We start from the raw sequence: 11,494 nt of genomic DNA on the forward strand, positions 1-11,494 counted from the left end.
GGATCCCTGGCTGGCGCTTTTGGCGCGTTGGCCTGCGCTGCTGACAGGACGCCCAGCAGCAGCTGGTGAAGAGTCGGCTGGTCTATGTTCCCGCTCAAAGTATCCCTGGCGGCTTCTATGTCGTTTTGGTTGGCTGGCAGCATCTGGCCCGATCCCCCTTCGCCGGCTGCTTCGGCCGCTCCTGCGTTGACCAGGTTATCTCCCGTTGCCTTTGTCCTCTTACCCGTCATTTTTTGATTTTTGTGACGGAGCTCCTGGTTGTTCCTCGGAGAGTGACAGGTCCGCGGCGATGTCGATTCGTTGTGGTAGAGCGTCGATGAGGCTTGAGGGTAGTCGGTAAGGTCTTGGATAAAAGTGAGAGCAACAATAATAATAAGCTCCAATAGTGTAGGCAGAATGCCGGAACTATGGAGCTGTCAGCTGAAATAGTAAATTCGAATTCTCAGCAAGCCATACGGCTGCCGTACATAACCTAGCTTAGAGGCTATACTCGCTTTGCTCCTGCCGCATCTAAGCTACAACTACAAGGGGGAAGGCATTGCAAGCGTAAGGCAAGATGTTACATGTGCAAGATGTCACAACCAAGGCAAGACAAGATGTTACGTGTACGTGGTACCGGGCGTGTTGGCCAGAAAGATGTGTCCCCCTACAACGGAGTATGCGATTGTTACAGTGGACCCCAACGGAGCGCACGTCGCTTTCTGTCGAGGAGCGCACGTGCGATCAGGATTCAGATAAAAGGAGGAAGAGACCGTTACTACAGAAATCCCTTCGCTTTATGGTATCCCCTTCCCAATGCATACAAGGGGCATTCCATTACTGCTTTCTGAATCTCTGCCAGATGATTTGCCTAATCTCGCCTGATCCCAAAGGTATGGGATACTGTGCCCCACCTTGTGCTCCTCATTGAGCTGAGGGCTCGTTTCCTTTTTTCTGTCCACATCCTTCTTCGCTCAACCTCTTCGGTAACCATCCATCCTCCCGGAAAGAAAGGAGTGGGGTATTGTAAAGCAAACGAATGTCGTACAAGGATCCTAGATCGTCTTGTGAATGAATGCATGGATGGATAAGTGAGGCTACAATAAGAATCCCTAGGGATCTATCGTCGGTGCATTAACATCGTAATAACCCAACCCTGTAGGACCAAAGCCAAGCCGCGCAGAGCCCGCAACCGACCACAGACACACCTCTATCTGCACAGCAGAGCACTGCTAAAGAGGCAACCCCGCCTTGGACCTCTCGTCCAAGAGCAGTCGCTCAGAGGGGGTTAGCCGACCAGGGGCCGACCCCGGGGGCCACCTGTGGTTTGATGTCAACCACCATGGACAACTACACAGCCCGGCTCGCCAACGGAAACTCAAAAAGTCTTGGCTGCACATGAAGGGCTCAATGCTGGCCGTCACACACGTATGCTGGCCAAAAGATAAAACGCAAAAAATAAAAAAGAAGGGCGTCTCCTCGCAGGAGCCATGACGATTCAAGAACAGCGAGCGCTCCATGGCGCGTACGGCAGGGTACGGCAGCCATGAGGACAAATAGAAAACAAAACGTAAAGGAAAGGTCCCGCATTTGTGCTGAACTTGCAACTTGTAATATACAGTCGCGATGGGAAAAAATAGTGTCGCCCAACAAATTATGTGTGTGTGGTATTAGCGAGATATTTTGGGCAGGGTATCTAACAACAAGTACTACAATCCATTCTACATCAGGGCATACACTAAAAAAACACACATACAAACCCACACACGCAATTGATGCGACGAACGTAATTATCTTAGATAGTACGGCATCATAAATTCAGTTCCGGATAAGCGTCACCATATATTACGAGCGTCTAGGGAAACATTACCTGACCAATTAAAAGGAAGAATAAAATCTATAACAATCGCAAACTACGTCCATATACATACGCATGTCCAAGCACGCCTGTACGGAAACATGTACATGTACGGAAGGGCCCTAGGAGTAGCTGTACGCTGGAGAGCTGGAAAAAATCAAAAAAGCCAAAACACCACTAATTGTTCCAGGGTTGCAGTAGCAATGCTGTTCTACACAACCCCTGCGCTCTGCCCTAGCAAGAGCTATTTATGCAACTGCTGGCTTCTCTACTCGCCTGCATATCTACCCACCTGCCTACCCGCTTGCTTCCTGCCTACTTATCCACGTCACCAAAGCCACCTGCCATGTCAGACATCTTCCCAACAGCAGCATACCCACCCGCGACGAGCCACTCACTACAGACCGAATGCCGGGGGAGCAGGTACGGGCCGCAGGTGATGGCTGCAGCCACGGGGCTGTCGTGCTAGGGGATGGGCGTGGCTCACCCGCACCCGTCCCCACTCCTGACAGGGCGTCATTAACGGGCTAGCGGCGCTGACGTCACTGCCACCGTACTGCAGGCAACCCAAGCAGCTGACTGGCAGGGGATCATATCCGACGGCAAGTCGGCACGCCAGGACGCGCATGCCGCAATGCCACCGTTGCCGGTGCCGCTGCACCTGACGCTAGACAGCGTGCCCAAAAAGCTGCCTCGCGCGTCAAGAGTAGGGTCCTGCACAAAGTCCCTTGCGCTGGTTTCGGAGCCCTTTGCTGCACCGCGAGTATACACGACGCCGCCGGCGGGGTAGCCCAAATCGCGGCACGCCACCGCCGCCGCAACGTCATTAAAGCCGTCGTCCAGACACACGGCACCAAAAGGTCCATTGCCGACAGAGGCCTCAAGGCGCGCGATGAACACCACGCCGGCGGTGGCAGCGGTGTCGTCACTGGTGCTGCTGCTACCGCCGTACCCTCCGAAACCAATACCCCCGTTATCACCGGCGCTGGCAGTGGCAAAGGTGCGGCCGGAAGGCGCTGGCCTGGCCGCCGCGCGAAGTATGACACTGGATGGGACGGCCGGCTCGCCGCGGCAGCGAACAGCAGCCAGAGCCTGACAGCCGCCGCTGTCACTGCCGCCGCCGCCGCTGCCGCCGTACTCACCGAACACGCCGAGCATCCATGCTTCAATGGCGCCTGGCGGCGCCGTCACGTCACATCCCGATAGAGACGCCTCCTGGCCGTTACAGCGCAATGTACCAGGCAAGAGCTGCGGCAGCGCATCGCTCCGCCAGATGCGCAGCGGGTCACCGCCGGCGATGTAGCCCGCCTGACGACACGCCGTATTGGCCGCGTTGGAGTCCCAACCGGCCCACGGGTCACCGCAAAGGTAGCTCCATGATTTCAGGTCGCCGCCACTCTGGGCGGACAAAACCTGGGGCATATGTGTTTTCATTCGAGTTCTTTATCGACGTATGTATGTATGTATGTATATGCTGCATAAAAAATGAATATATAGAAGTTCGGCAGGATAGTAATTACACCAAACAATGAAGAACTGCTCATCCTTTTCAAGGCAATTTCTGTAACCGAATTCGCGTGGCAGGATGAACGGATTCGCAAGATTGGATGGATAAGATGGAAAGCCTGTCGCCATGGACAGCAAACATCTGGATCTAAAGATGTAAGGCTGTACGGGCTGTACGAATGTACGAATGTGCAATCCAAGCCCTCACCGTGACGAAGCCCAGGCCTGACAGCGCAGGCGTGGGAGCCTGGTTTGCGTCTGCTGATATAGCCACCAGCAAGGTAATCAGGGGCGGCAAACGGGGGGCTGCCGGCGGCGTAGACGGCGGTGACGGCAGCGGTTGTGGCGGTGACGCCGGCATGGGAGAATGTGTACTGCCGGGCCCGATCGGAAGGGGCGGTACGGTAGGTGCTTGTGACGGCGGAACTGACGGCGGCTCGTCCTTCGGTGGCGGAGCCGACGGCGGCTGTAGTGTCGGCAGTGATGATGACGGTGGAACTGACGGCGGCTCGTCCTTCGGTGGCGGAGACGACGGCGGCTGTAGTGTCGGCAGTGATGGTGACGGCGGAACTGACGGCGGCTCGTCCTTCGGTGGCGGAGACGACGGCGGCTGTAGTGTCGGCAGTGATGGTGACGGTGGAACTGACGGCGGCTCGTCCTTCGGTGGCGGAGACGACGGCGGCTGTAGTGTCGGCAGTGATGGTGACGGCGGAACTGACGGCGGCTCGTCCTTCGGTGGCGGAGACGACGGCGGCTGTAGTGTCGGCAGTGATGATGACGGTGGAACTGACGGCGGCTCGTCCTTCGGTGGCGGAGACGACGGCGGCTGTAGTGTCGGCAGTGATGGTGACGGCGGAACTGACGGCGGCTCGTCCTTCGGTGGCGGAGACGACGGCGGCTGTAGTGTCGGCAGTGATGATGACGGTGGAACTGACGGCGGCTCGTCCTTCGGTGGCTGTGAGGACGGCAGCTGTGGATCGGCAGCGACGGCGTGCCTGGCGGCAGGTGCGGCGGCGGCGTCTCCAGCGGCGGGTACGCCGGCAGCGCCCCAGGCGGTTGGTACGACGGCGGAGGGTACGATGACGGCGTCCACGACGGCTGTGATGGCGGCACCTGCGAGGCAGTTGGCTGTTGCAGGCCAGTCCCCGGTCCCGTCGGAGGATTCTCGGGTGACGCCGGCAGCGGCAGCGGCATGGCCCCTCCGTAATACGGCGGCGTGTACATGGGCCGGGGGCTGTGTTGTTGCTGATGATGGTCATGGGGCGAGTACACCGGCGGTGGGCTGCGCGAGGGCTCCGTCGGCATCTTGGGCGGCTTGGGATCTGGTTGCGGTTGCGGTTGCAGTTGCGGTTGTGAGCCGGGAGGCTCTGCTCGGAGGGGGAGGAGATGGGTGCGAAGGGGCAACAGTGAATGAACAGCAAGAGGATGTCATGAAGCGGAGATGCGGAGGAAGCGATGGAGAACGTTCCTCGGGCAATCGACTACAGATAGTCTTCACTGCAGACAATACGAACAAGTCTTCACTACAGATAAAACGTGCCAGCAGCCATCCAGCCAATAATCCCCGTCGACCAGCCCAGACACTCCCCTTCCCCATGCTGCGCGTGCCAACACAAGCCTTGCACGACAAGTGTATCTTGTACGACAAACGCTTAGCACGATGCCGTACCTCGGTAGCACCGAACGGCCATCAGGTGAGCCCACCATGCCGTCGCCGCCGCCGTGTCACTCTCTGCAGCGATACACGCCCCCGCGTCGCCCCAAGCGCTGTGAGCACAGTCCAGGAGCACCCGTTCCTCGCCCGTACAGGATATCCCCGACAGAACCGCTGCAGGCAGCGGCAACGGCGCTGTTGCCGCGCCCGTCCAGCCAGCGGCGGCGGCGACGGCGGCAGCGGACTCGGGCGAGCCGCCGATGTAGCCGAGCTGCCGACAAACCACGTTGGCGGCGGCAGCGGTGCCGCCGCCGCTGCCGCCCCAGCCATCACCACTGCCTTCCGTGGCGGTGAAGTTGTGGGAGCTTGGCTGCTGCGGTATCGACGGTGACGGCGGCGGGGACACAGACGAGGATGACGCGTGTGGTGCCGAGGAATCAGTGGAGGCGGTGGAGGAGGCGGTGGAGGGGGTGAGAAAGGCGGAGGAAAAGGCCTGGGTAAAGACGGGGGCAACGCCGGTGGAGGCAGCGGAGGTGGAGGTGGAGGCAAGGGTAGAGGCAAGGGCCGAGGCAAAAGCGGAGGGGGAGGTGGAGGAGGAGGCCGAGGTAAAGGCCGAGGCGGAAGTGGAGGCAAAGGCTGAGGTGGCGGCGGAGGTGGAGGATTGTGAGGAGGTGAAGGCGGCGGCAACGGCTGATGCGGATGCTGAGGTGGCGGCGGCTGAGGTCAAAGCACACAAGGTCGCCCACAAGCCGCCTCCCAGAGAGATCTCCACAACGCCCGAGTCCGAAGATTGCCCGCCAAAGAGACGAACTGCACGACAGTACCAGCAATACAACAAGGGCATTTGCCTCGTCATCAACCTCCGTACGCATATGCGGTATCAATTCTACAGCAGGGTGATGCGACACATGGGCGTCGTCGTGAACATCAACGATCGCGAACACACGCGAGCAAAGAGGAAAGCTCAACAGCATAGAGGATGAAAACACACAGGTGCACAAACGCAAACCGGAGGGAAAGAAAAACTCTACAGGGCGCCGGATGCTAAAACTCCGTTCACCTTGCGCATTACCAGTGCTATTGTTGCTGCTGTTGTCCTTACCGCTGCTTTCTGTGCTATTCATGGTGCCTTTCAAGGTACTGTTCATGGCGCTATTGTCGTTGTTGTTGATGTTGTTGGTGTTACGGACGAATGCCAGGCACACCACACCCGCCATGCCGTCCTCGGCTGCACACCCCGGCTTATCCCCAAACGGCCTACAAGAGCACTCCTCCAAGCTCTGCTCATCACCCTTGCAGCGCTGCAAGACCGGTGCAAGTGTGAAAAAAGGAACAATCGTTTCAAACATGAATGGCAACAGCGGGGTTCCAGTTGGATTAAGAGGTAAAGAGGAAAGCGCGCGAACGAGAGGAATGTCGAACGATTTCACCACTGGGATGGCAGCGACTGTGGGTGCGGGTGCGGATGATGTTAAAACCTTGCACACACCTTGGTAGGTGGGTGCAAGGTGACCCGTAAAGTCGACCAGGGAGACGGATAGAACCCTCCTCTGCTGCGGTGGTGATGATGAAGGCGGCTTCGATTAAGATGATGATTTGGATACCACCCTCCCCCCCCCCCCGCATCCCCATATCGTGTCTGTCTGTCTGTCTGTAACCATCCAAATCGAGCTGGCGTACCTGTACATTGAGCAGCGTTGGCAGCTCGACGGACGGCGGTTGCGGTGCGCTGGCTGCAAAGCCCGGGTAGGAAGTGGCCGTGCGGGGCAGCCCCAGGGTGCCCAGCCCCATCTGCCGGCAAGCGATGGTGGCTTCCGCGGCTCCGAAACTCGGATGAAAACACACCGAACCCCACGAGTGTCCCTCGTCTGCAGATACCTGCGACATAGGAATATATGAGCGTAAAGGAACTGTTTTAGGATGATACTAAACTACGAACACAAACACGGTTATGGGCATGCGCGTAATATCGGCACCATTTATGTGTTCGTGTTCTTGCCGCTGTATACGGAACGCAGCGCTTTTTATATTATTTCCCTGATTACACCAGGAGCATGAACACATGAAATTCTGCGCCCTCCGTAAAAACGCTTATGGTGGTGGTGGGGGGGCATTCTGAGGAGGGTCCATTGCATGTTTTTTTTCGTGTTCTTCTAAAACACCGCTTCCCAGTCGCCTCCTACCTCCTATCTGTTTCAAAACTCCAATCCCCCAAACGTCCTCTTTATCCCCCTCCCGCCCCCATCTGCAAGCAACTCCTCATACGTTAGGTCCCATGCTGACCTGCAGCCAACCCGATTTCACGAGCCCATCTTCGGAACAGCTCCCGTTCCCCGCCAGCCGCAGTGAAAAAGGCGGCTTGGGACCGCCATCACCGCCGCGAGGAGGGCTGCTGACGGGAGGAGAGGTGGTGCTCTGGTCGCTGCGACGCTGTACGGGGATGGTTGAGTTCGCCGTGGGCGAGTCGGCCGTGTCATTGCTCTCCGCACGTTCAAGTGGAGGCGGCGACGTCGCCAGCGATTGCGGTGATGGATGCGGAGATGGCAGCTCGTTGTCAGGGCTGCTGCCCCTCTGACTCTGCGATTGGCCGTCTCCGTTAACGTTACCGTTGTTGCCGTTGGCATTGCCGTTGCCGTTGTTGCCAATTCTGTTACCCTTGGCGTCATCGCTCTTGCTGTCGGCACTTCCGTTGCTGTTGGCTTTACCATTGTCGCTGCTAACATTGTCACTCGCGTTCCCAGTTACAATACTACTGCTGCTGCCGCCGCTGTCACTGGACGTGCCATTGAGCTGCTGCTGTTGTACAGGATTGTCCATTTTCCCGTTCCCGTTTCCGTTTCCGTTGCCAACGCCACTGCCGTTCCCGTTCATATTACTACTCCTTATGCTACTGCTGTCGCCAATGCTGAGTGCCTTGCTTCCGGCAACCACCAGGCTGGTGCCATTCCCAGTGGAGTTCACTTGTTGCTGCTCCTGAGCTCCAGCGCCGACGGTGCCATCAGCCGTTTTTAAATGCCGGACTGTATCTCCCAATCCGCGACGGCATGCATAGGCACGTGAAAAGGTATTAGAGGAGGCAGAGCACGGCATGCGTAAGATTGATCGTCAATTTCATGTCGAAAGACGCTAGTTGCATCAGTTTACCAGTGATCGCTCGTTGTCCAGCAAGCTCATAGCACGTAGAGGCCAAGGCATCTGGCAAGCCGTCACAGTCCTCCAGATTGACTCTGCGATTCCAGGCGGCAATGTCAAACGACGACAAATACTCATTCCTATGTCGGGGTTGGGGCCGGACATGCTTCATGACATATTCATCAAGGTGCATGGGAGCCATGGCCGTTCCCCCCTGGATTCCTCGCCTGTGAGAGCTGCGCGCGGTGATGCCGTTCAGAAAGCCCTTCCCATCTTCCAATGAGCTGACTGGCAATAAAATAATAACAACTATGTTGACTATTATCTGAATAGATAGGTTTAGAAACACAGAATAACTCGCCACGACCATACTCTGTCTCGATTGACAAAGGACAAAGGCTTTCCAGTTTGGTAATTAGCGAAGGGATCTTATTTGCTAAGTTATATTCACAATTATCTCATAGTTCTTGCAAAAGGATGAGGGGCAGGACTTTGAAGTAGGGAAAGGTTTGCAACCGAGACTGTGCGAAAGAAACACTACGGCACTGTGTGAGAGGTTCTCTTCATAGCCTACGCAAAAATGACTGACCTTCATGCTGTTGAGCCGGGTTTATATGGATGTACGAACGCTACTGCCGCAGCGGCTGTCACACGATGGCCACCCTGCAGCAACAGTATGCCTCCCAGGGATAAAGTACAAAAAACACTGCCTCTTACGCAACTCATCTAGGCGAAGCCAGTGACACATCCGAGGGCTAGGGTTTAAGGAGTTTATGCTGATTGGTCGCTGATCGGTGCTGATTTGAGCAGTGGCCCTTGGGGAACGTAAAGTTTGGGAACCGTTGCTGCTATAGAGCAACTCGGTGCATCATCTCTGCTAGCTGCACGCTTCAGGACGCAAACGTATTGCAACTCTTTGCAACCTGCCTGATGGAGACGTAACAAGATGCCGGCCACGCATATGGAATCTAGGGGAATCTCACCTAACACCATGAAGAATCGGGCAAAATCTCCAAAAATCCACCATAAGGAATCGGGTGCAAATCTTACTTTTGTTTTCGTCCAGCACTGCACCGTACCGTCCTGACTCCGGCCGGAGGCAGGAAACACGATCTAAGGAGTAGAATGACCACGCATGAGCATGAATGTATAATGTGCAGATTTCCATAACAATCTGCAGAAATACGTTCTGCCCGACCCACGCAGAGGCACGCAGGCACCGGTCACGGAGGGACGTGGCCCACAACGGGAGCTGCTCCACAGCGGGGTTGCGCCCCAAAGCGGGGTTGCGCCCCAAAGCGAACGAAGACGAAGAACACGGAGGCCCCTCCACTTCGCATCTCCCAAATGGAGGTATTATACATTACTGCTGCCACGGTGGTGATTCAACTTCAAAATTCAATGAGCCCTTCCCCTTTGGTTTCCCCTTTGTTCACCCCCTGTTTTGGAGGGAGGCATTCGTAGATGCACTTCTCCTCGAGGGCTCCCCAGCCACAGCCTACAACTCCCGCAAGTCCTACATGCCCCAGGCCTGGCTCGTCCATGCGAAACCCTAAGTCACGGGGCCATACCAGATTGAACATAGACAAATCTTTAGGCAATAAAGGAGGGCCAGCCTGAATAGCTCTCGTCGCCGCTGGAATAAGCTGGAATGCTGACCTTGTAAACAGGAAGAACCTCGCCCTTTTGGTGGTTGTGTAAAAATAGCCGTTATTACAGTGAACCCTACGGCGCTGCTGTGGTGGTTGCTGTGGTGTTTGTTGCTACAGCTGTAGTAATTGCCGATACTGGTATATTAGGCCTTAACTTGACGCAAAACCACCCTATAATTTGATTGTAACATGGCAAAAGCATAGCAACGAAAGGACAATAGCAAATAGGATCCTGCTCACAACGCACTGCATTGCGTCAATCGATCAATCGATCAGCTGCAGGTACAGTTCTCAGCGCCGCCGAAGCAATCCAGTCTGCTGTGGTGCCGGTTACCGGTCACACCCAATCGACGAAAGTCCATCCCTTCCCGCCCCGAAATGTCACACGGCCAAAACACAAACAAAAGGTCGTAGCGGTAGCCTTGCCGTTGCCTACCTAGGTACCTATAAACATACATACATACAAACGCACATATACACATCACAGCAGCTGCAGCTGCGGATCCCCTCCGCCCTGTAGACGCCTTCTTGGCCCCACACGCCACCGCACCCTTCACCTTGCAATGGCAAGGGAATCCCTCCCCGTCCTTCCCCGTGTTTGCCGTGTTACCACGAGTACGTCAGGCCCCCGCCATATGTCCCGTGCCCGTCCGTAACAGCATCGCTGGGCGCTGATGGGGAGGAGCGACCTCATCCTTCGGCGGCAACCGCGGCAACGTGGCTCTAGGTTCCCCCTTTTGAGAATGACCAGTTTGACGTCCGTCTGCAATACACACACACACACACACGTCCGCCATGGCGTCAAACGTCAACTAAGCAAACTAAGCAAACAAAGCAAACCTGCGCGTACACATGCACGGGCACCCTTACGTTTGCCTTGGCGCGCCAGAAGCCGGCACAGCATCGCAGCTTGATGTCATCGCAGCTTGATGTCATCGCACAACAAAAAACCAGCGACGTTGCCATCTCTCCCCCCCCACACCAATACATACGCACAATGACGAGACTCCAACACTACAGCATGTCAGGTCGGTCGGTCGGTCGGAGAATGTCACAACACCATCAGGCGGCAGTGGTTTGATAAAAATAATAATGTTCCCTTCCGTACACATCAGTCAATACACATCAATACGCAATGAATACACCGCCAGTTCTATGTACCCGCCCGCGACCCGGCACAATAAAAACGCAACCAAGCCATCATCCCGCAAAGCCCAACGTGATGGACCTATTATTATTGCGACACAGCCCCCCCCGGCCAAAACACGTTCAACAGGGAGTAGACGGAGAGTGGAAGGAGATGACGCGCGTGTCCACACGCACCGCACAACACGCAGTTATGTAAGATGGCACATCACATCACACACACATCATATCACACATACAGTTTTCTTGGGTATCGTTTCACCGTCCGCTGCTGCAAAAGGGAGACTGCAAAGGGGGCGAAAAAAGCATAGAGCACTCTCCGCCAGCGCATGGAAGTTACGTGCATAAATTCCATGTAGGCGTAGACGCAGCTGCCGGGCAGCATTCGCTATCATCAAGCCCCCTTAAGGATGGGGCCCCCCGAACTCCGGCGGGTATAGGGAGGAGAGGCAATACATGTAATGGTGCAGAGAAAAAACATGGAAATGTTCCGCCAGCAGCAGCAAATAAAACGACCCAATAGCCCTCCGGAGATAACATCTATCAGTTATCACCCCAATGGGAATA

The 11,494-nt window shown here is 56.0% G+C and overlaps 1 protein-coding gene across 1 annotated transcript; it reads right to left on the minus strand.

Annotated features, from left to right (window-relative positions):
- Nucleotides 1-2,152: 2,152 nt before the first annotated feature.
- Nucleotides 2,153-6,884, minus strand: VOLCADRAFT_92506 (uncharacterized protein; the record flags this gene model as incomplete). Its single annotated transcript, XM_002951926.1, has 8 exons — nt 2,153-2,234; nt 2,418-3,235; nt 3,552-3,785; nt 4,457-4,710; nt 5,013-5,633; nt 6,100-6,444; nt 6,487-6,550; nt 6,678-6,884. 8 exons carry the CDS (start codon nt 6,882-6,884, stop codon nt 2,153-2,155), a joined length of 2,625 nt encoding a protein of 874 aa, XP_002951972.1.
- Between the last annotated feature and the right edge of the window lie 4,610 nt (nt 6,885-11,494).

The sequence above is a fragment of the Volvox carteri genome (genome assembly GCF_000143455.1).
Source record: "Volvox carteri f. nagariensis unplaced genomic scaffold VOLCAscaffold_26, whole genome shotgun sequence".
Classification (NCBI taxonomy): domain Eukaryota; kingdom Viridiplantae; phylum Chlorophyta; class Chlorophyceae; order Chlamydomonadales; family Volvocaceae; genus Volvox; species Volvox carteri.